The sequence below is a fragment of the Fistularia commersonii genome, chromosome 1 (genome assembly GCF_037954325.1).
Source record: "Fistularia commersonii isolate RoL2024-O1a breed Wild chromosome 1, RoL_Fcom_v1.0, whole genome shotgun sequence".
Classification (NCBI taxonomy): domain Eukaryota; kingdom Metazoa; phylum Chordata; class Actinopteri; order Syngnathiformes; family Fistulariidae; genus Fistularia; species Fistularia commersonii.
In genome coordinates, this window is record NC_141284.1 from 16721698 (window position 1) to 16745556 (window position 23859).

Consider the following 23859-nt stretch of genomic DNA (forward strand, 5'->3'; position numbering starts at 1 on the left):
TGGTGTTGCTATTAGCGCTTTGACCTCACAGCACGTGCAGTTTATATGTTCTACCTGCTTCTGCATGGGTTTCCTCCAGGTTTTCTGGTTTCCTCCCTCAGTCAAACACATGCAGCAGGTTAATTGGGGAAAAACTTGGAAAAATTGCCCGAATGAGAGAGTGATTCAACTGCTGTTTGTCTGTATACAGTATGTGGCCCTGCGATTGACTGGTAACCAGTCCATGATGTACCCCGCCTCTCGCTCGATGACAGCTGGGATAGGCTCCAGCTTCCCTGAGTGCTGATATCCTGAGTGCAGGATAAGCAGCAGACGATGGATGGATGGACTATTTATTGAAAAATCTAAAAAATATATTACTGAGAATCTACTGATTTTCAAAGTCAAATTTAAATCCCTAAGCTGGAAACTCAGACTAATATTGACCGGTTTGATAAAAAGCTTTTTCACTGACGTTTTCAGAAACAACCCTAGATATCTCACCTCCGCTGCCCCCCTCTCCGCCTCCTGGACTACCTGGGCCTCCGCAGCCTCCTCCATCCTCAGCGCCTCCTGTACGACTCTCCTCCACTGCTCCTCCATGTCTTTGACCTGCTGTTGTACCCTGACCTTCCGGGCTTCGTCCACATCAACCCTGTCACACAAGCTCTGGCCTCGCCGCCGCAGGTTGTTCACCTGGCAGTCGCCGTCAGGTTTGGAGCTCAGGACAGTCTGAAGAACAAAGAAAACAAAATGGACCTTAAAGAAGAGGAGGGAACGTCACTGTATACTGACATAAAAATGGAAATAAACCAATCTAGACTTTAGGAAAATGCCTTATAACGTGATTAATGTCTGTTAAAATCTTTGACATTATGAGAAGTAGTATGTTGACCTCCTTCAATCAGACCCAATTCACTTGCGATGAAATATCTTAAATAATTAACTTAGAAAACTCAATTAAAATTTGAAAACTGTTACAAAAAACCAATAGCTCAGCCAGAAATTGCCCTCAAGATCCTAGAAATTGTTTCAGTGATTCTAGTTGCTCCGCAGCCTTCCGGCCTAAACATGAGTTTGAGGAACATTGATTTCAATGTATTATGAAATATTTCAAGATGAAGTTTAGAAACCTCAGAGTCATTTTCCTGACTCAAGAACAGACCTGGGCGGCTGCTTGTCTTTCCTCCGGGGGAACCAAGGACCCGACCGCTTGAAGCTGCTGCAGCTGGTTCCTGATCCAGATTCCGGTGTTTGCGTTCTGGGTGTCGAAGTCGTCGGACAGACTTTTGACTTCTGCCTGCACGCAAGCCTGCAGGACAGCCATCCACTGATGCTCCATCTCCTCCAGCTGTCCTTGGACTTGCAGCCTCCTGCCTTCATCCAGCTGACCTCCCAGACGTTTGGCTCGGGTCTTCAGCTCCAGACACCGGGCCTCACATTCGGGCTTCAGTGACATCACTGCCTGAAGTTAGAGGCAGACAAGTTAAGTCTGTATGAAAAAAAACAAGATACTTTCCTGTTTGTTGCAGTCAGTGTCGTTGTCTGGTTCCATCGCAGGGAAAGATGACCCCAAAAAACAACAGACTACGTGGAAGCTGTAGAATTCTAGTGTGAACCAACATAAAATAAGTTTTGTTTACAATGATTCACATGTTTGCTGATGACTTTCTGCCATGGAATTTCCCTTTTGTGGGACTAAAAAAAGAGATATCTTATCTGATCTCATCTTATCTTATCTTCCCATATTTCCAAATTCTCACCTTAGATCTACATGGTTTGCTTTCTCACCTGTATGATTAGCAGCCTCTCATCATAGGTCATATGACTCCCAAGCGACAGCAGCTCCTTCCTCTTCTCCCTGATCCAGGTCTGTGTCTGCTCGCTCTGCTCTTTAAAGGCAATGAGTTCTGTCTCCGCAGCATCCTCATCATTGGCTCTGGCGAGCACCTCCCGAGAGGCCTCCATCACCCCTTCCCACTGCCGCTCAGTGATGCCCAACGCTTCCTTGAACTCTCGCCTCAGTGTCTCACCAAGGTTTTGGTTGTCACAGAGGGACATGCATTGTGCCCTCAGCTCCTGAAGCTTCGACTCCCCGCTGGGCCTGGAGCTCAGAAGCACCTGGGAACATCAAGCAGGTAAATATAGACCTCAGGTTTCCGTTATTCATAAACGACCACAGTACGTCTCACTCACTTGTGCGATTTGTCGTTTTTCCGCCGCCTCCATGTGACCCTTGATAGCCTGGAGGCTCTGGTCCAAGCCCCTGATCCAGGACTGGGCACTTTCACTCTGGGCTCTGAAGGCGTCCACTTCCTGGTCCAGACAGGCTTGCATCTCCGCCTCACTGAGAACATCCTGCGCCTCCTTCAGGGCCCCGCGCCACTGGATCTCCACCTCCCGGACCAATCGCTCGACTTCTTGCCTCTGCTCCTGGTCCAGGTACTCCCGCTCCCTCAATGTCCTGCCCTCTCGCCGCAGGTCGCCCACCCTTGAGTCACCCTCGGTTCTGGAGCTCAGAATTGACTGGTGGATAAGAAGGAGGTCAAAAAAACTTTGGAAAGATTTGGGTTTTCTGTTACTAACAGACAATTGAGTTCTATAGAGGGCTTATAACTAGTTTCACAAACATAAAGAATAGAATCGAAACAACACTATTTCTTTCTGTTCATGTTCATAACAGGTTGAGAACCTTTTTTAAATCAAAGAGAATTATTTTAGATTTTTGTCAGTTAAGAACTTTATGTCAGTCTAAATTTCTCAGGCGTTCAAGTTTTGATATTTTATGCTTTTATGTTTTTATGCTTTATTTGTTTGGTTTTGAAATCTATTTTTTGGGTTGATACAGGTTTAAGTAAGAGCTGTTTAAGAGCAAAGGAGTTTTGATTTACTGGATTTTGTCATGAATGTTTGTTGTATTGATTGTCTCCACCTGTTCCCCATTCCACTGTAGCTCTCAATATATTGAGCATCCCTCTCATGAATGTTTTTTTGTACTGGTTCACTGGTTTCATATTTGTTTCTTAATTGTCACTGGTTTATTTGTTCCCATGCTATGAAGCTAATGTTCTTGTTTTCAAATTCTTATCATAATTCTGGTCCGTTCTTATCATACTTCTAGCCATCTTCTGGCTAGCAACAGAAGATGGTGCTAGCCAGCTGTTAGCTACGCTGGAACTCCAATGCAAAATTTCGGGCCTGAAGGTCTCTTTGCTCTGGATTTGGAAACTGACCTGCGATTTTAGCGTCACTTTTTCAATTGCGGTGTCTTGCCCTGAGGATGAAAGCGGCTGCAGAAGCTCAGTGATCCAGCTCCTGATGCCCTCAACTTGGATTCTGAACTGGTCCAGCTCCCCCTCCAGAACATTTCGGGCTGCCGCTTGGTCCTGCAAGCGGACCAGCATGTTCCGATGTCGCTGCAACAGGATGTCCCCGTCCTTTAGGATCTCATCGGCTCGGACCCCCTGCTGACGGACGGACAGCAGCAGCTCTCCAAGGGTCTCTGCTCTTTGACTGGGACATAGGTGACCAAGACAATGTGTTATGCTTTAATGAGATTGACCAAAATGGTCACGTAGTTTATACCACTTTGATCATTTAATGAAAACACTTGCATTTAAAAAAAAAAAAAAAAAAGGAAAAAAAAAACCCAGGTGCAGAACATCTGAGGTCACCTTTCTTCCTGAAGTTCCTTAAGAAGACGCTGGACTTGGCTGGGTTCTGCTGACAGCTTCTCCTTGCTCTGCAGCCAATCACGGAAGCTGTCGTGATGCTTCTGGAGACTACAGAAGTCAAGGAAAATGTAAGAAACATATTTACGGTAATTTCAGGATTATTAACTGCTATTTTTTTCACCTGCTTTGAACACTGCAGCTTGAACAATGATATGATAATTTATGGATTTTTACGGACTTACGAGATTCATGGCGCCAAAATATTTAGCCTCATCACATCAGAGCAATTATATGACATATGGACACTGCAGAACACACACGTGTGGTTTACACAAGTGATATTGTGAGCGACAACGAAAGAGAGACTAAGGAAGTGTGTGATGGAGGAGTTCTGAGGCTGCTTAATTACGACACTGAAGAAGACAACTTTAGTGGTTTTAGTGTGCATGATAAGGGTGAAGATAGCGATCAATGACTTTTCCTGGTAGCCTGCGGTGTTATTTAGTTTTTTAACCAGACGATTTACAGGCGCTGCTCGGAAAAAAAGCATTTATGCTGGGTATTTGATTCAAAAGAAGTTCAAATTTTTTTTCTTTGTGCCACATCTTTCTGTGTAAATATCTCATACTATAAATGGACACTTGAGGCTTATAGACAAGTGCGGCCGATATATGTACAATTTTTTTTTCTTTTCAAATTTAGCAGGTGCAGCTTTAGTCGGGTGTGGTCAAATTACAGTAAATTCTCCAAATTTGAAAAGATCAAGTGCTGGTTCTTCACCGATACGTGTTGCTGATATAAACCATCCTAACACAACATCGGTGAAAGCAAATGACAGTTTAAGGTTTGTTTAAATGGTTTGCTGGGCTGTCGGAACACGTGTTGCTTGCTTTCCATTCAGTTTGTATAAGTGGTTGCGTTACTGTGAAAAAGGAACATGCTAACCTCACTAGAAAAACCCAGGTTGGCTTCTAAACTGGTTTGCTGAAAAAATGACACAGAGGGGGTCAAACCACCGAGGAATCGTTTACTCTGCCTCACTGTTCCAATCCACAAAACTCAGGTGATCATTTTCACTTTTCTTCATGATGTACAGTTTTTTTAATAACTTTTTTCTCAATACTGGTTCTTTAAATATTGGCTTCTTGACTTCTTCGTGTTTAATAATGATTTTTTTGTCCCATAGGCTCAATGAATCCTGCTGTAACAGTTATGAGATTATTTATCATTGGACTGCCAGCACAGATGGGGTGGTCTGACCTCGTCCTTCTCTGAGGAATATGATTAAATTTTTGTGAACAAGAACAGGTGGATCATTGGCACAAAATTGCAACCATTAAAAGAGCAAGGGATTCCTCGCCTGTCGAGGTCGCTGAGGAGACTTTCCATCTGGGTCTGCCTGTTGAGGCAGTGGGTCCTGAAGGTTGCCATCTCCTCCTGCTGCTCCCTCAGCCAATCAGAGAGCTCCAACAGCTGCTGGGCACCGACCTGCAGGCCGCCTCGCTCCAGCTGGACATGCAGCTGCTCCAGGCGCCGCTCCACGTCGTTTGACTTCAGAAAACCCTTTTGGGTAGACAAGAAGATCTGCATGAGTTCGTCAAAGCAAAATGTGCGAGTCTAGTTGCGGCGAATGCCCTCTTACAGCAAGTCTCTGCAGAGACGTTTCAACATCCAGTCTGCTCTCTGGATTTTCAAAACACTCGTTGACCAGCAGCTGCAGGTCCTGGAACCAGTCCTGGAATGACTGCTTTTCATCTGCAGGAACACAGAAAGTAACAGGGCCATCAATCACTCTCAGCAGATTTCTGTCTAAAGCATAGGAAAGACTGTTACATCCCACCATCCATTATGGCTGTGTGACCTCTGACCTCTGAGGACCTCCAGCAGCCCCCTGTCCCGCTCCTCTCTCTTCAGGTGGAACATGTCCCTTGTGCGGGTGATGGCGTCTCTCAGCCGGTTGCAGTCCAGCTCGAGCGCCTCCAGCACCTGGGGGTTGGCCACGCTGGACACCAGACCCATCTCCCTCAATATCGCCTCTGCCTGCTCCTCCTGCGCTTCTAGGTCTTCACACAGTTCCTGTTGGCGATGGGTTCGGGCGTGAAACCAGACAGTTAGTGAACTAAAAGAAGACTCGAGGAAAGGCCGGAGTTCGAGATTCAGTGTGTAATTTCTCCCATGGGTCTATCTTACTTAAACTGTAAAATTCATGGGTGAGGTATGTAGTCATACCTGAATGCGAGTCTCCACCTCTGGCTCAGAAATCTCCACCTGGCTGACTGACGTCTGGATGTTCTCCACAGCAACTTGACACTCCTGAATCTTTTCGGCAAGGTGTTTCTTGACAGCCATCAGCTCTTCAAACACATCGGTGCAGTCTGTGAAGAGTTCCATCACCTGTTCCATCCTCTTCTTCAGCTGGGTCTTCATCACCTGATAGTGTCAGATGATGCTACCGTCATTTGATGATCCATTCATTTGTTACCACAGGCACAGGGAAAGGATTGGAACTTGAGCCAACGCTAGCTGCATTTGAAGTGAGGGTCAGCGTTTAACCCGGGTGGGTCGGTGTCAGATACAGACCATTCACTCTGATTCACACCCATAAATAATTCAGTCTTCAATTAACCTAGTGATTGTTTTGGTACTCTGGGAAGAAGAAGAAGATGGGAGCATGGGAATAATCCTAGCAGGAGAACATGGAGAGTAAACTCAGAGAGAACCACTGGGCGGAATCTTGCCATCATGGATTAGTTATGACCTCTGACCCCTTGTGACGCCCTTGTTTTACATATATTACCAATGTAGAAAAAGTCACAGAAGTAAAAGAAGAAAAATATTTTTGATTCTTTTAGAGTAAGATTCAGTGTAGATTAATAATGACATTATAATATGAGATGCACCGCAAATTTAATGAAAAAAACTCAAGTTGTACTGAATTTAGATATTTTCGTTCAGAGACGATGACTTAGTTATCGCATTTGATCCCACAAATTAAAAACAGGGCCAGAGAAAACAACCCCAAATAGGATTAAATCATCCTTTAGAAGGCTAAAAGAAAACCAGTGAGTCGCCTACACTCAGTAAAGACTTGAGAATGAAGAAAGCACACAGGATTTGTCACAGATAAAAACAAATTTGCTGCAATAACACCCTGTGACATCCTCCACTGCAGGTCACCAATCTGATCCCCCAGTGGGTGGACTGTCCCTGAAGTATGCCTGTCCATACACACACAGCTCTGTCACACAAGCTGCCTCTGTTTATAGCATTCATATGGTTTATTTGGAGAGACTTTTTTTTCCCATGTTTTGCAGTGTTAATTTCACTTTGATGTTGTCTGTCAGAGCGGCCAGTTTATGGCTTTAAATCTAGGTCTCAGGTGGAGATCAGGTAGAGCATCTGTGGGGTTCGGTCCGTTACGGTTTTGTTGTTGGATCCACACACAGACACAAGACTCATCACCAGAGCAGATAGTGCTCAATGAAGGCAAGTTGACTATGAGTCTGGTTGCAAAGGAATATTACTGACAAAAGGAATTGGCAACAGGAGAACTCCAACTGAGGTTGCGGCTGTAGGCGAACCGATGGGCTGAGCTGCTCGGAGAACTGGTGAGCAGCTGGATGCTGAGCTGCGGCATCGGTTTTGGGAGGACTCTGGCCTCCACTGAGGTTCCAGCAACAGGGGAACTGCTGTGTCCCCTTGCGGATGATAGTCCGTGAGGAGGAGGGTCACTGGGTCTGTGTGGGACCGGGTCATTCTGTTTCGCAATTTGCTCCTCCCCCACACTCTCCGTCTCTTGTATCACTCTTGCTCTTGTCTTTTCTGTTGGTCCTCACGGATGACTATGTCATCGCTCGCCCTTGTTTCTGTTTACTGTGCCATCTCAACCCTTACGTGGGTTCTGTTTCATCTCTCACAACTGGCACACAACTCAGTGAGTGCACCTGTGCTGCTTCCACAATTCCACAATCTCATCCATACCCCATTCACTTCCTCACCCATTCATGTCATGTCCTATCACTGCTGTCTCTCTTGTCCTTGTTGGTCCCAGCCCGGAGACATCCTGCTTATTTTTGTTTCAGTGTTTTATCCATTTCTATTTATTTTGACACTCTATTTATATTGCTTCTTAGTTCTAGTTGTGTATTTTTCACCTTCACTGTTCCTTGATGTTGCCCATTGTCATCCCTGATGTTGTTGTTGTTGCTGTCTGCTGTCTATTTATCTGCTGCTATGTATTTGTGGATTTTTGTCTTGCTATCTTTTGTCCTCCGCTTGCTATTTATATTCATATTCATATTCATCTCATATTTTTCATAAATGTTACACTACTGTACAGAAATTTCCACTATCAGGATCAATAACGTTTCTTATCTTATCTTATTTAATACCAACAGTGCTTCTATACGACATTTGGGAGCGTAGTCACTTCGACTTTGCCAATTTTTTTTTAATCAATTTTCCATGCCCCAATAACAGGCCAAGATATTTCAATAAATCTTGCTTTGAGGGCAGTTTCCAAAGGACAACAAGGAGGCCTCTATTGCACTCACCAACAGCAAGCACTTCACTTTTGTCCCTGCTGATCTTGGCAAAGGACACAATAGAAAACATTTCGGTCATTCTTGCTAATGAGTCAACATCTTCCTGATCCTTAAGTCAAATATCTGCATCTTCAGCCTAGGCAGATAAAATAATAAATCCATAACCTATCTTTCACTGTATGATGCAACCTCAGCACCTCATTCTACTAGTTCTGTCTCAGATTACAAGCTTCATTCACCTGTTTTGTCTCATCAAACCCAGTCTCACCTTTATTGCTTCTTGTCATCCACAATGGGAGATAAACACCAACAACTCAGAAGCTGTTGTGTTTGGCGAAAGTGGAGACTTTTAATAGTGGAGACTTACATCCAGAAATGACTTTCCAAATTGGTGTCACCACCCAAACGTGTCTAGACAGCTCTCTACAAAGAAATTCTTCAATAATGAATGAGTGCACATCAACTGGGTGATCTTACTCGCCGGATGACTAGGCAGTAGTACCGGCACTATTGTTTGATTCACCAAAATCCCAAACTCCACCAGTCAGTGAGCCTGCTCCACTTTCTCCAAAAGCAAAACCACAGCACTATTTACATACGCATCAGATTTGACTGATCCGTGGCCAATTAGGTTTCCCATGGCAAAAGCCACTTCTTCCACACTGCACAGAGATCCATCAGCTCCCACCCCGATGGTGTGTTTCCAAGTCAATGTGAAGGCCAACTTATTGCTAGCTATGCCATCTGAAGATGACGACTGTCCAGACAACATTTGACCGGCAGAGAAAGTAAAAACCAAGAACCCCCCCCCCCCCCCCAAAAAAAAAAAAACACAGTACTAAACTGTTGACGTAACCATGTCATATCACACAACAAGCATTCACCCAAGCTAAGGTTCACTCAAGCTAAGGCAGGAGGAGGAGGAGAAGGAAGAGGGATGGGTGTTACAACTGACCTGCAGCTCCAACGGCGCTTCGAGACTTTGCAGCAACTCCTGGATCTCAGCACACTTCCTCTGGAAATGGTGCAGGTTCTCCTCATGGGCCTGGATCTCGTCCTATAAAACACCAGGATGTTCGCCTCCGTCAAACACTCCTTTTCAGCAGTTCCAAAAACTATCCGGGGGCCCTCTGACTCCAGCGTCAAATTCAGGGAAACAAAATTGCTGAACTTAATTATATTTATTCATGAGATATCCATCCATCCATCTTCTCCCGCTTATCCTGCACTCAGGGTGGCGTGGGATGCTGGAGCCTATCCCAGCTGTCATTGGGCGAGAGGAGGGGTTCACCCTGGACCAGTCGCCAGTCAATTGCAGGGCCAAATACAGTTGACAGACAACATTCACTCACTCAATCATTTGGGGCAATTTTCCCAATTTTTTTCCAATTAACCTGCCACATGTTTTTGGACTTTGTCAGGAAATGGGTTCTCCTATTTCCTCCCATAGTGCTGTGAGACCGAAGCGCTAACCACTGCGCCACCGTGCCGCCAATACATGACATATAAATATATCTATAATGTACAAATAAATATGTCACCTAGATAAGACCTCAAAATATTCCTGTGCTCGACTCAAGTTGCTGAAATAAGTTGGATGTCCTAATCAACATCCTGTCTTTTTTTATCCAGGCAATTTCCCATGGATTTGTTCTAATGACAGCAAACAGACTCTGTTGGTCAGTCAACCCAGCAGTTGCTCCAGGCTGCCTGTGTCTCACCCTCATTGCGAGGACCTGCTGCTCATTGTGAAAAGGGTGACCCTCAGCAAACAGCGCCAGTTTGGCTGTCACCCAGCCCTCCATCTCGATGCCCAGCATCAGCTGCTTCTCCCACAACTCCAGCGCCACCCGCAGGTTGTCCGCGTAGGCATCTGTCTTCTCTGTTACCTGGGAGTCCAGACATAGGGACAGGGTCAGCAGCTGCCATTTAGTTCAGCTCCCCGCTGCAGCTTGGACCTCCTCTCTTGCTGTGTGCTGAATGGTTACTCACATCCAGCCAGCTGTCCATCAGTGTATCAGCCTCGGCTTCGAAAGGTGAGTTGCTGCAGTCGGGGAAGGCCTTCAGCTGGGACTGAAGCTGCCTGCAGACCCCCCTGAAGTCCTCCATCCTCTGACCAAGACCCCCTAGCTCTTCCTTGATGTCATGGACCTGAACACAAATTCACAAACACATATAAAGTTATGGGTCATAAAATTACATTTTCTATCCATTATATCAGGGGTCAGGGACCTTTTTGACTGTGAGAGCCGTAAAAGCCAAATATTTCTAAATATATTTCACTGAAAGCCATACAGTATTTTTAATGTATAATAAATTAAATATGTATTTTAATGCAACCTCTGGTGCTGCATGGATTTTTTCGAAGTGCCGCTTGATATTTGACCATTTCATCGATGCAATTTTATTATTATTATTATTATTATTATAGTCATACAGCAGATCCAAATGCAAATTCCTCTGTCCACACAGCCTGGAATGCACTGTAATCATCGTATTTTTTTTTCTTTTCGCCATCTTTTCCGTTACAAGGGTTGAGGCAGATAAACTAATTTGCTATCTGATAAAATTGATTTCTTCACCTTTACAACGACCCGGACATGCTCGGAAGCCATTGGTTCCCGACCCGACCGACGGGTGACCTGTGAAATTTATCTTCAAAACTAATTTCTGTTTACTTTAAAATGACACAGTATTATGAAGAAATATCAAAAGTATTTTAAAATCAGTTCCAAACTGATTTTTTTTTTTTTTTAACTCAAAATTGTCTGGGAGCCATATACGGTCACCGGAAAAGCCATATACGGCATTAGATCAATCCTGCAGGGTGACGGAACCAGATATGAGAACCTCCTAGTTCATAATCTAACAGAAGCAGGAAGAGAAATAGCAGGTGGAGTAGGAACAGGAGGAGTGGAAGGAGGAGCAGCAGCAAGAACAGTAGGTGTAGGGGTAGAATTTGGATTAGGAGAAGGAGTGACTCATCTTGCCAAAGCTCCTCTGCAGGTTCTTCTTGCCCAGGAGGAAGGTGAGGGATGGGAAAGGTAGGAAGAGATGAAAAAGGAGAAGAAGCAACAGTGAAGTGAGGAGAAGGAAGAGGTGTCCCACCTTGCTAATGCTCCTCTGTAGATTCTCCTTGCCCATGTAGGAGGCCCGGTCTCCAATTGTCTGTTCTGCTCGCTGCAAGATGGCGCCTAATTGGCTGCGACCGCTCTGGAACCGCTTAAGGAGCTCCAGCAGGTCGCTGCACTGCTGCTTCCTGTCAGGGGAGGAGCAATGTGCTGGGGCTGGGGATGGTGAGGAGACGGTTTCGGCTGCCATGGGATGGAGTGGTTACATACCCGTCAGTCAAAGTTCTTTGCATTGCGTTAAACTGAGCCTCTGCATCCTGCAGGACATCATCACCTCCCTGCTTCCCCTGAAGGTCACATAGGTCCTGGAGCTCAGAGCTCTGGGCCTGCAGTTGCTCCTCCAGGTCTGACAGAGCACGAAGTCTTGGGGACACACAAGGTCCTCACTGAGCAATCTTACAAGCGTACTACACTCATTGAAAGCTCACCACCCAGTGGATTTGTCAGAATCTGGATTCAAGTTTCCTCCCAGGATTTAAACTACATCTCCTCTAGGATTAAAACATCTTCTGTGGGATAATTCACTTTCAAAAATCACATTTTTTCAGGGGTGGGTGCAGGTAATTACCTAACAAAGATATTTGTTTACATTTGTATGAAAACAAACAAGACAAAACAAACAGACCCTGCACAAAGACACCTCCTACCTGTGTTGCAGCGCCGGCATGGTGGGCTCCTTCAGGCCAGTCTTCTCTGTGGCCTCCTGCAGCTTCCTCAGCTCCCCCAGCAGTGCCCTCCTCCTCAGGCCTGCAGACTTGTTCTGGGTTTCCTTCTTCAGGCTCTGCTGCTGCCCTGCCAGCCCGCTGTCTGCCTCCTCCTGCCGCCTCAGGAGGGCACTCACCATGTCCAGGCACGAGGCCGGTACCCCATCCCTGGTGACAGTGAGCCGTGCCCCCTGCAGGAGCAAGTCCAGCTGTGGCGCCTTCTCCTTCAGGCTGTCGATGCTTTGCCTGATCATGCCCAGCTTGGAGCGGCGCTCCTGCAACACTGCCGCCTCGCAGCAGGGGGCACCTTGGACCCCAGAGATGTCCTCGTCCACTGCACGCAGGGACATAAGGAAGCGGTCGAGGGCCCGGGCGGCAGCCTCGCTCTTCCTCACCTGTTGGCGGAGCTGATCGAGGCTTGTTCTGTGCGTCTCCACCTCGCAGGTCAAAGGGAAACAGTCCCGCGGGTCCAGGCTGCTTGAGTCCAGCTCCAAGCGGGACAGCTGGTCAAGCTCGCTCTGGATGTTGTCATCAAGCTCCTGCGATGTAAAATTGTCATGTTTATAGACCAGATTAATCCATGACTGAAAACATCCTTATTTGCATATTACTAAATTTGCTCAAATATGATTTTGATTAATTGATTTTTCAGTAAAAAACAAATCCCTCAGAGAAAAATCACTTCAATTCTTTCAACACGAAGGACAACACCTGGTAAAACAAAATGGAAGTACCAATAAATTTAGAATAAAATAAGCGAATAACCTGGGTAGAAACAGACAAGAACCCACAGGGGGACCTCAGGAGCACTACTGTATTTTAGACAAGTGCGTAGGTGGAAGTAGGGTGTGGCATTCACTGCGCTGCTCTTCTCTTTGGTTTAACCTAGAATGCCAACATTGCCCAAAATGATGCGTGGTCTGACCTTGATGTCCCGCAGGATGTTGGTGTTGGCCAGGCTGAAGGCAGTCACGTCCTTGGGCTGCCTCAGGTACCGGTCCAACCGTTCGGTGAAGTCCACCATGTGGTTCTCTGTCGAATCGATCTGCCGGAGGGCAGCGCCCAGTGAATTTCCCCTCTTCTGGAAACTGGCCTGCTGCTGGTGCCACTGCTCCTGCAGCTCCTGCTTCTGCATCTCCTGCTCCAGGCCAAGTTGGGAGCAGTGGAGGGTGTAGTCCGACCACAAGGACTCTGTCTCCTGCCGCAGGAACTGCAGGGAGAATTTCAAATGATTCACACACTATATATATATATATATATATATATATATATATATATACACACACACACATATATATATATAGGATATATATATATATATACATATATATGTATATATATACATACACACACATATATATATACATATATATATGTATATATGTATACACACACATATATATATATCCTGTATATATAGAGGGTTTTTTGCACTGAGCACGCACAGACACAGTACAGCAGGAAATATGAAGTGCAGCGAAAAAAATCCTCAAACACCCTTGTGGGGATGATAAGAAATGCGGTGAGAGACGGAGATAATGAGACAAACGAAAGTCACCCGAAAGCTGAGATGGGGAATGACAATATGACATGTTGCGTTTGGCTTCATTGTGACGAGGGTGGAAGATGAGGAAAGACTGTGTTTACGGTGTCTAAAAATATTGGTAGTGGACAGCATGAAGCCAAATAAATTAAGGCGTCATATCCCTTACCATATGTGTCCTGTAATAAATACTTTTAAAAATTTATAAATGTAGAAGTGAAAGAAAACACATTTTGGAATAAAATAAAAACATTTTACGTGAATTTTAACAGATTTTGAAATAATCCCAAATCTTATTTTAAATTTAAAAAAATCCGAAATGTAGAGCAAATACTCTGATCAATACACAATTTAAAATATTTTCTAAATTAATTAAATTCAAATAAAACATTTTATCGCCACCCCCAGCCTCCCATCCCCTCCGAGCAACTACAGCCCACCTGTATTTCCTGGAGCCGGCTGTGGAGATCTTTGAGTGAGATAGAATCCGAGGGAACGTCTTTGATGCTCTGTTCATTCTTAGCCAGCTGAGCCTGAAGAGTCTTCCTGCAGTTTTCATATCTAATGATCAGACAAGCAAATGCTCTGAATATTAAAATTAAATTAAAAAAGAGCAACATCACTTTGTTAAAGCAGCGTTTTATCATACCTTTCAAGAGCCTCCTTTTTATTGGCCATATCCTCCACAGGAAACGGTTTCTCAACCTCCTGCCTCTCAACGGTGACAGTTTGTATGGACATTTGCGACACCTGTACAAGGACATTACCATGAAATTAGTCTCCTGGCGCATAGGAGATATGTCATATTTGGAAGAAATTTGGGGGGGGGGGGGGGGGGCACACCTCAGCTGATACCGCAGGTTTGTCACCCGGTCCTGTTGGCTCCTTTTCTGCCATCTTGTCTTCTGCGATGGGAGCCGGAATCCTTGTGAAAACAAATCTAGCCAAGTCAGAATCTAGATCTGGATGAGCAAAAGCACTATTTGAAATTACAGATTGGTTAAAAAAAAAAGAAGCAGGAAAAACAAAAACATGAGGCTTTGTTTCTGTCCTGAGGCATGGGATTCTCCGCAGTTACAGCTGCGTCCCAGAAATAGTCTAGACCATTCTAGGCTGAGTTGGCGGCCTGGACTACTACAAGAGGCAAAATGACAATACCCAAAGCACCAGCACTCCCCTCCACGGTATCGTTACTACTGTGTTCTGCAGCAGGGATAGTACTTTTAAATAACTGACACGAAGTGAAAGGATGATAATGTCACAAACACACTGCCCAGGCATGTGACAATTGATCAGTGACTGTCAGATACTCTAGAAGACAAAAACGGTACCTCGGATCAGCGGGTGCTGCCTCTTGCTCCCCACTGAACTGGCGCTGGATGGCAGCCAGCCTGGTCTCGCACTCCTGGAGCTGGGTCTGGGCCAGGCGATGGGCGTCCTCAGGGCTCAGCATGTCACACAGCTCCCTCAGGGCTTCCAGGTCCCGCCCTGCCTGGGCGAGGCCAGCGTCTGCCGCAAAGCAGGCCTGTTGGGGTCACAGAAGAGAGAGAAAGGGGAGGTTGATGAATCCAATTTGAGCTCTTGCTCTCCCAGCCACCGGCCCATGAACTCTACCGTCTCCATCGGCAGCTGTCAAGCCCATTTATCCCTTCACCCATTCACCAACAGGGAGGTGCGTGCGTGTGCGTGTGTGTGTGTGTATATGTATTTCCACCTTCGGGTGCCGTTCCCTGCTTTGATGCCTTTATTTTCAGAGGTCCTGACAATTCTGCATTTGAGTAGATTTACTAAAAACTAGTGTAATAGCTATACTATCTATAATGTTCTTTTCCGGGTTTTTGTCCGATCTCTTCTTATTTTCATGATTTCACATTTTTCATAAACTTGACATAACTCCACCCTTTGCATTTGGTTGTCTAATGAGCAGTTTATTCAAAACGTTAGCTGAAGGAGGAAAGGCAGAAACCCTTCAGTTCTAAAACATCAAATCACCAACCCTCATACATTGACAATGCTCATAATTGTTGTTTGTCTTTGTCATGGCTGAAGTGTATTATTTGAACCAAAGTTCCCTTTGAGCTGAGATTGTAGGAGATTGGAGGAGAGCAGGTCAAAGCTAACAGGATAGCATGCTAACCTCAGCAGGTGAGGCCAAACCCCCATACATACGTCTAGATGGACAGGACAGCCCCAATCACCAAATGACAGCAGTGAGCAGATTTAATGCATGCAGATGAAAGAGTGCTGTTTCTATTCATTTGTTTTTGACCAGACAATGCCACTGCTTTGGTGTACATTTTTTTATAATGTTTCTGCTGTTTTCAGCTGTTAAAAGTAGAGTGCAGAATAGATTGTACAACAAAACTATTCTGATAAAAACAGCGACCCTCAGAGAAGGAACATCTACTAAAGCACAACTGCCAAGAGCTCTAGGAGAAGAACTACCTCGACTTGATTTTCTAAATGGGACATTAAGTGCATTTCACACCGCAGGGCAGCTGAATTAAAGTGCTTCCTTGTTACTTCAAACTGCAATTGTTGGACAAAGCCTGAGGTCTCAGCTCTTAGGGCCTGAGTGACATAAATATTGGACAAAACACACAAGAAACATTAGAACACAGAACACAGTATGCCTGACATTACAGAGAATGAGGTTTTACACAACCATATTTCAAAAATTCTGACAGACACAATTGATTAACAGGATTTACATTCAGTTTATTTCCTACCTCCCACTGAGACCTGACAGATTGGGTGAAGTACTGCATGTCATGGAGCTGTGATGGAATACAGAAAGCCTCCATGCCTTTGGCCGCTCTCAGAAACTCCTCCAGCAACTCTGGGTCCAGAGTCCTCAGGGTTTCCTTAGGGATTGGGGAGTATTTGATCAGCTGATTAGTTGGCTACAGTTAGCCAACAAGATAAACTAATAAACCGGTATTGGAAGTTACCGATGTGTAAAAATATGAAGTTAATGTGTCAACTAGCCCCAAATTGGAAACTCATATCATTTTTTTTACTGTTACTTAAGGTATAAATGTGATCAGCGATTACATTTACCTCCTTCATTGACACTTGCTCAGATGAAGTACATCTGTCCTTGAAGATGCTGATAGCTTCCAGGATGTGTTCCTGTAAGCAGTGCTTTGCCTCCTCAAACCCATTCCTGGCCAAAGCCTGGGCCTTGGCATAAGCCTCTGAGTAGGCCTGGGGAGGAGCCTGAGCCAGGACCGGCAGGATGTCGGGAGACTCGGCTTGGGATTGAGGTAGCACACTGACCTGGGAGAGAATGGCGATTTGGGTACGTTCAGGTTGTGGAGGCGACTGGGTTTGAGTTTTTTCTTGGCTCCGCACCTTGGTCTGCTGTGACAACTGAATCTGAGACTGTGGCAGCGATTGAGCCTTGGGTTTTGTTGTTGACTCCATCTGGGACTCAGCCAAGGACAGGGGCTCAGATTGAGGGGTTGTCTCACCCTGAGACTTCGGCTGTTCAGATGACTCCACCTCAGGCTTGGCTGATGACAATACCTCTGGCTGAGATGGTAACTTGGGCGGAGGCATGGTTTGTTGAAGCGATTCTGACTTGGATTGAGTTGGCAGCTGATCTTGAAACTGTGGGGGTTGTTGTAGGGACTCAGGTAAAGGTTTGAGCAGTGATTCCGTTTTTTCCTGGGATGGGGATTTGACCTCAGGTTGCGGTGGTAACACAGGTTTCGTTTGTGGCAATGATTCAAGTTTTGGTTGAGTTGGCAATGAATCCTTCAGTTGGACTGGTGAGTTTACCTCAAGCTGTGGTGCTGAAGGCGCCATGGGCTTGGGTTGTTGTGGTGGCTGCTGAATCTGAAGCTTGAGCTGTGGTTGCTGAGGTTCTGCCATCAGACCTGACACAGATGCCTGTGCCAGAATTTGCATTGGAGACTGTGTCTGCACCTGGGGGCGGGGCTGAGGCTGTGAAGGAAACTGAGGACTGATTTGATGTGACTGAGGAATTTGAGGTTGAATTTGAGTCTGACGTTGATCCTGAGTTTGGAGCTGCTGGTCAACCACAGAATACTGCAATGGTTGAGGGTGGGGGTAAGGAAGGGACTGGAGATGAGGGGGTGCCTGTCCCCATGTATGTTGCTGTGCTGGGCTTTGTTGGGTCTGGATATGAACCATTTCGTAAGCTCCTATCTGAGACTGCTGTTGAATGGATCCCTGGGGCCCAATTTCAGATTGTGTTTGAGGCCAGATTTGTGGCTGCATCATGTCAGAATACCCACTGGGGCCCCTTGGCAGGTTTCCTATTTGGTGCCAATGAGGGAGAGCCTGAACTGCAGGACAGCCCTGATTTGGTGAGCTTAGATCTCTTTGCTGAGGGAACGGTTGGGGGATAAGATGCCCCTGGGCGGGAGTGGCTTGATTTTGAAGCTCCTGGTTGGATGTCCATTGTTGAGATGGGGATTTAGCTTGAGTAAAACTCTGGGGGTAAATGTGGGGTTGTGTGATGGCCTGTGGGTGTTGTATGGCCATTGGAGATGAGGTTCTAACTTGACTCCAAGCCTGCAGTTGCTCCTGAGGAACATACCCTGAGTGATGGACCGCTGCCTGAGCAGGCACAGGATATTGTGTCAGAGGATGCCCCTGAGGCTGGACTGGATGAGTTGGATGAGGTTGGGTCTGATGTTGAAGAGAAGCTTGTGGGGGACCTGGCAAGGTTATTTGGTGAACAAGGGTTTGAGTCCGCGGTGCGACCTCACTATTGAACTGCGTTTTAGCTATTTGCTGGGTGTGCATTACTGACGGTCCCATCGGTCCCATATTGTTTTGTGGTTGGACCTGGGGCAGAACTTTCATCTGTGCTTGAGTTGTCAATTTAGCATGGATTAGAGTTTGGGTCTGTGACTGAGATTGTACATGGATTTGGGGCATTTTCTCAGGTTCTATCTGGAATTGGGCCTCTGACTGATGGGGGATCTGTGGCTGCACCATTGACTGATCATAGCTTTGAGTCTGAGACATTACGTGATCTGGTGGTTGATAATGAGTTTGAGGTTGGGACAGAGGACGGGGCGCACCATGTGCAACTGACTGAGGAGTGGTTTGAGACTGGACCAAAGACTTGGGATGGGTTTCAGTCTGGACTATATGTGCAGGTAGGTTGGGAGAAGGTGGCCTCACAGGGGCCCATGACTGTGGATGAGGGCCAAGTTGAAAGTGAGAGGGGACGGGTGCCTGAATTTGGTTTTGCAGAGAAGCCTGCATTGGGGATGATGGTCTGATTTGAGACCAAGCTGGCACATGAGCCACAGCTTGTCCATGTATTACAGTGTGGATATTACTCTGAGACTGAACCACAGTTTGGGTCTCTGACTGGGCTTCAGCCTTCATGGGTGCTAGAGACTGAGTCTCAGTCTGGGGTTTATTCCCACTGCCTGGATCTTCTTGTTTCTGTTGCTGTTTCTGTTTTCTTTGTTGCTGCTGCGGCAGTGATTGTTCCTGCTGTTTGTGCTTCCCTTGCTGCCTCTGCATCTCTATCTTCTGCTGTCCTTGTTTGTGTTGCTGCCTGTTAAGACCCTGAGGTTGTTTGGATTTTTTCTCTTGTTGCTGTTTTAGCTCAGGCTGAGGACTAGCTTGACTGGACGATGCTGTTTCTTTGTCTAGTGGTGGCTTTGTGGCCTGCACTTGCTTTTGAATGGAATCCTCCTTGGGTTTTGAAGATTTCTTCTCACCAGAGCCTTGTTTCTGAAGCCATGGTCGGTTCTTAGCAGCCTGAGCCTTCCTTGTTTTGAGTTCCTGGGAGCTGAGAGTTTTCTTCCCAGCTGGTTGTTGGGGTGAGGCCTGCTCACTGACCTCAGACATCTGTTTGACTTGTTGTGAACGTGTTTGTGTCACCACACACTTCTGATCTTCATTCTGATGCATTTTGACCTGCACTTGCTCCACCTCCCCTTCTCGTTTCTGCTGCTGTCTAAGTTGTTTTGGCTCCAGCTTTTCCACCTCTGCTTGCAATTGCCGTTGGCCTGGTTCTTGTTGTTTCAATGTTCTTGTCAATTGTTTTTGCTGTAGTTGGTGTATAACTACTTGCTCCTTAGTGTCGTGGGCATCCAGCTCTGATGTCAATGTCTGTGCCTGGGCCTCCTCTTGTGGTGGCGACTCCAAGCTTGTCTGCATTACCTCATGTGTGTAGGAATATGACATTTCTGGAGAAGTCATCTTCTCCTCCCTGTATTCCTGTACAATTATCTGTGGCACGACGGCCTTGGAAGATGACTGGGACATTGTCGGTAAGTCTGGAATGAGATGCTTATCTTGGGGCTGTTCTTTAGCAGGGATAAAGAGTTTCGATGGGGGTTCTTCTACGGGGCTTCTGCTCCTGTCTCTCCTCGCTCCCAGGCTGCTAAGAGTGCCGACCACCTCCTGGAATCGCAGTCACAAAAGGGGCAAAGCTTTTAATAATGCATAGCAACCTGGCTGTTAATATGTAATACAGCTTTTCCAGCTTTTCTTTCCTAATGAAAGATAAGTGAATGAACAACACCCAGAAAAAAAAAAACCAACATAATACTTGTGTCTTTGGAAACCTGCATTAGCACGAATTTCCAAGGAAAGTGTGTGTGTGAATCGTAACAATCACCAGCACTGCAAGGATAGAATTTCCCTCTTCTTCCCCGAAACATTATTTACTTGTAATTACGAGATATAAAGCTTAAAAGTCAGTTGCATGTCAGAATAAAGTCACCCCTGACCTGGGACTGAGCGACAGCCGCTCGGACTCGTTCCTGCATGGCAGATACATGGAGGTACTGGATAGGAGAGTTCTTCTGATTGGTCATGACCATCATCTGAAGGTCCTGTTCCTCTGTCACGACCTGACCCTCCAGCTGAAGACCGCGAGAAATCAGGATCTGTGGAGACCAAACTGTTGCTTAATAAAACAATGTGTTTGTAATCAGTCCTTAAGTGTTTCATACTTGTTAACACAGAGACTCACTGTCCCTGTGCCAGGAAAATTTTCCTATCTCACCCGAGCTCGAGGGTCTTGGCCCCGCTGCCGCTGCCGGTCAGCAGCCCTCAGCAGCTGGTATAGCTCCCTGGCCTCGGCCTCCCAGTACAGAAGCTCAGCCAGACGACCATCTAGACCCGACACACTGTGCTGCAGCTCCGCACACACTTGCTCAGCCTCGCCCAGCGTCTGCAGGACCTGAGAACAAATGGTAAACCATGGCTACAGACCGGTGGAGATTCAAGAGACTTACAACAATCAAATACCATAAGAACATTAAACCTCATCGGTCTAAAAATGACATTTTTCAGGACATCATTGTCTTTCAGCAGAGAAGCGCTCACAGACACTAAAGGCACAACTCCAGTCGATTTATTTCTAACATTTCTGTGCTCATCGTTGGTGTAATTGGACATTCTGGTCAAAGGTGCACCCACCTTTGGCGTGGAAATTTCACCCCACTACCAGGAATATTTCCTTCCAACCTGTATTCACTGTGCAATAAACTGGGAAAAAGTCAACTACTGGTAGGAAAAAACTGACTTTCTACATCCCCCTCATTGTATTCCACAGACATTCCATACTGGAATCTTTACTGCTGCTGACCGACTTCCAGCTCCTCAGAGCAGATTGTGACACCTTTAAGGCAAAGTGAAATGTGGCAGTATCCGGTTTTATATCAACAGTGGCTGGTGAACCAAGGTTACAGGAATCTTAAAGTAAGATTATCCAAAGATGATTTTTTTTTTCTCCATGAACTGTAAACCCTTTTCCCCCTTGAGTTTGCCTCATACATTATGATGGTGTTTACATTCCATCACAGTCCAACCTGAGACATGATGCTACGTGCCAAGCAGAAATACCAGGACACCTTAGTTAATGTCCACTATGACTTTTACAAAGGAAACCTTAACCTTGAACTTCCCAAATAGTAATTAAACATCCAATCAGATTGGGGAATATTTTGGATCACTGTTACAACACATGCCACTCCCAATACTTTGCTGGGACACTCTGACCCCATCTTGGTCCAACTGATCCTGCATACAGGCAGAAATAATCGCCCTTTAAACCTGTTGAGAGGACATCAAAAAAGTAAATCCGCGAAGCTGTAGGGGAAATTCATGCATGCTTGGACTGTACTGACTGGAATGTTTCCACATCTGCCATCAGTCATCTGGATGTTAATAGCACTTTTTGTCTGAATTGTACTTCTTGTAAGTTGCTTTGGATAAAACGTCTGCCAAATGACTGTAATGTAATGTAATGTAATGGATGTGTGCACAGAGCCTGTGACATCATGGTTACTAGCAATGACCACAAGGCTAGCAGCGAGATTACCAGACTGTCCCGTTATTTGGGAGAAGTAGCAGTGTTATATCCGAGAAATGTCATAGTGAAGCTGGAAATGCCCTTTTCTATTTTTTTAATATATAGGGGAGTGTTTTGACAGTTTAAAAAGGTTCACTAAAACACTACAAATGAATTAAGGTGCAGCTCAGCCTTTAACTGGGTAATAACAGTTTATACTGCAAGGACAGACAATAGAATGCAGGGTCCTTACTTCGGGAATTGCCTGCTTAAGTCTCTGCAGTTGATCTGCTGGACATTCAGGGGAGGAAACAAGTGCCTCGAGATCCACCTCTTTTATCCTCCTCATGATCAGCTGTCGAAAGAAGTGCACATATCACTGACCCCTCAAAGTAAAGGCATACGTACAAAATGAACACAGACTCAAATCCGTATTATATCTTGACAACTCAAATCCTTGTCTTGACATCAATATTGGCAACAATAACAGAGCTCTTGCTCCTAAGTATTTCAGATGTAATAATACATATTGAATCAGAGATTCATGCGTCAGAATAATTGACTATGAAAGACCAAAACGGCCATGACGAACTCATAAAAAAAACAAAACAAAACAAAACAGATGAAACCAGAAAACAAATACAACATATGAACAGAAATTCAAATGCAAACATACAAGATATAGTTATTTCTGTATTTATTAATTCACAGATTTGAATCCAGACTCTTCAAAACGGTTTGCTTATAATTCTATCTTCACTTTTCATTGTGGCCTTGGTGGTTTTATTCGGTACAGGTGTGCTTTAAAACTGGGTCTTTTGAGCTTAGATTTTTATGAAATTATATTTTTATATTCTAAAAAAGAAAATAAACTAGTATCTAGGGAAACAGATAAAAACTGAAACATAAAAATAATAAAAAAAACACACATTTTGGAAATGATTCACAGGATCAGAACATTGATGAGACAAAGACAAATCAATAAATGTTGATTATATTCATCAGATTAAAAGATTAATACAATGTATTTTTTTGAATATTGATTTTCCCATTTAAGGCCGAATGTACTTGATGTTTTAAGCTTTTTATTGATATATGTCTTTAAAAGAGTTGTAAATGTTAATGTATGTATTTTATTTGTGATGTCAGTTTGACTCCTCTGTATTTGGTTCCTCTTACATTACTTGACTTATCCCTGATTCTCACCTGCAGTCTTTTCCTGTAGATGCGTATAGGGCTGGCCATTGTCTCGAGAGGCTCCTTCAAAATAAGAGTGGCCTCTCTGATAAGAGCCTGGAGGTCCAGAGGTCCAGCCCGCGCCCCAGCACCAGACTCTGCTAGCGTGTCCTGAAATGAGCCGTGGAGGGAAAAAACAAGACGTCAAACCAACAGATCAGCATGTGTTTGTGATGATTTTTGAGTTAAAATAAAAATGGATGTTTTTTCAACCACTTTGTAACTGGCGTACAATATGGTTTGAGTATGCAGCATGCAGAGAACACAAAGCTATATGATGAAACACCTCCAACAAACTTAAAGTTAAAATTTGATCAACATTAAATTGGTAAAAAGTAAAGGCAGGGTCCCGTCAAACTGGAAGACAGGTGGTCCGTCAGACTGATTGTCAGTCAGATGCAACATCCTTCTCTGGGCCTGGAATGACTTACAAAATACATTCCAGCCAAAACCTATTTTGGCCTTCACAAGTTGGTTTTTTCGGTACCATGGAGAACTCAGTACAATCCCTCTTTTCACTTTCTGCTGTCCCAAATTTCCAATGAAAAATATAATCTCTGAATGCCTGGCTGGCTATTTGACCAATAAATTAGTCCCAAACTACTAGGAGTGCAGCATCCTTGTTTGACAGAAGTCCACAAGGTCAAGAGGGTCCATCTTGGTCCACAAAGGTGAGAGGGTTGGTCTAAGTCCACAAAGACTAGAGGGTCTAGGGATGAAAATAGAGTGAAGTAGATGTGGGTATTCAAAGA

General features: G+C 45.1%; 1 protein-coding gene across 1 annotated transcript in view; it reads right to left on the reverse strand.

Moving 5' to 3' along the window:
• The window catches only part of syne2b (spectrin repeat containing, nuclear envelope 2b), a 140106-nt gene that overhangs the window by 94429 nt on the left and 21818 nt on the right, over positions 1 to 23859 (reverse strand). Inside the window, exons 18-44 of the mRNA XM_086147898.1 lie at positions 23078 to 23218; positions 22125 to 22226; positions 20582 to 20758; positions 20304 to 20462; positions 16630 to 19974; positions 16305 to 16439; positions 14907 to 15100; positions 14419 to 14500; positions 14225 to 14325; positions 14016 to 14136; positions 12958 to 13242; positions 11976 to 12571; positions 11539 to 11691; positions 11306 to 11456; positions 10190 to 10348; positions 9919 to 10086; positions 9153 to 9254; positions 5883 to 6083; positions 5522 to 5729; positions 5296 to 5408; positions 5014 to 5216; positions 3654 to 3761; positions 3213 to 3492; positions 2176 to 2505; positions 1771 to 2100; positions 1145 to 1444; positions 484 to 711 (exon numbers count right to left, since the gene is read on the reverse strand). Of these exons, the coding sequence (XP_086004024.1) occupies positions 484 to 711; positions 1145 to 1444; positions 1771 to 2100; positions 2176 to 2505; positions 3213 to 3492; positions 3654 to 3761; positions 5014 to 5216; positions 5296 to 5408; positions 5522 to 5729; positions 5883 to 6083; positions 9153 to 9254; positions 9919 to 10086; positions 10190 to 10348; positions 11306 to 11456; positions 11539 to 11691; positions 11976 to 12571; positions 12958 to 13242; positions 14016 to 14136; positions 14225 to 14325; positions 14419 to 14500; positions 14907 to 15100; positions 16305 to 16439; positions 16630 to 19974; positions 20304 to 20462; positions 20582 to 20758; positions 22125 to 22226; positions 23078 to 23218 (8472 nt within the window). The remainder of the gene's footprint in view (positions 1 to 483; positions 712 to 1144; positions 1445 to 1770; positions 2101 to 2175; positions 2506 to 3212; positions 3493 to 3653; positions 3762 to 5013; positions 5217 to 5295; positions 5409 to 5521; positions 5730 to 5882; positions 6084 to 9152; positions 9255 to 9918; positions 10087 to 10189; positions 10349 to 11305; positions 11457 to 11538; positions 11692 to 11975; positions 12572 to 12957; positions 13243 to 14015; positions 14137 to 14224; positions 14326 to 14418; positions 14501 to 14906; positions 15101 to 16304; positions 16440 to 16629; positions 19975 to 20303; positions 20463 to 20581; positions 20759 to 22124; positions 22227 to 23077; positions 23219 to 23859) is intronic.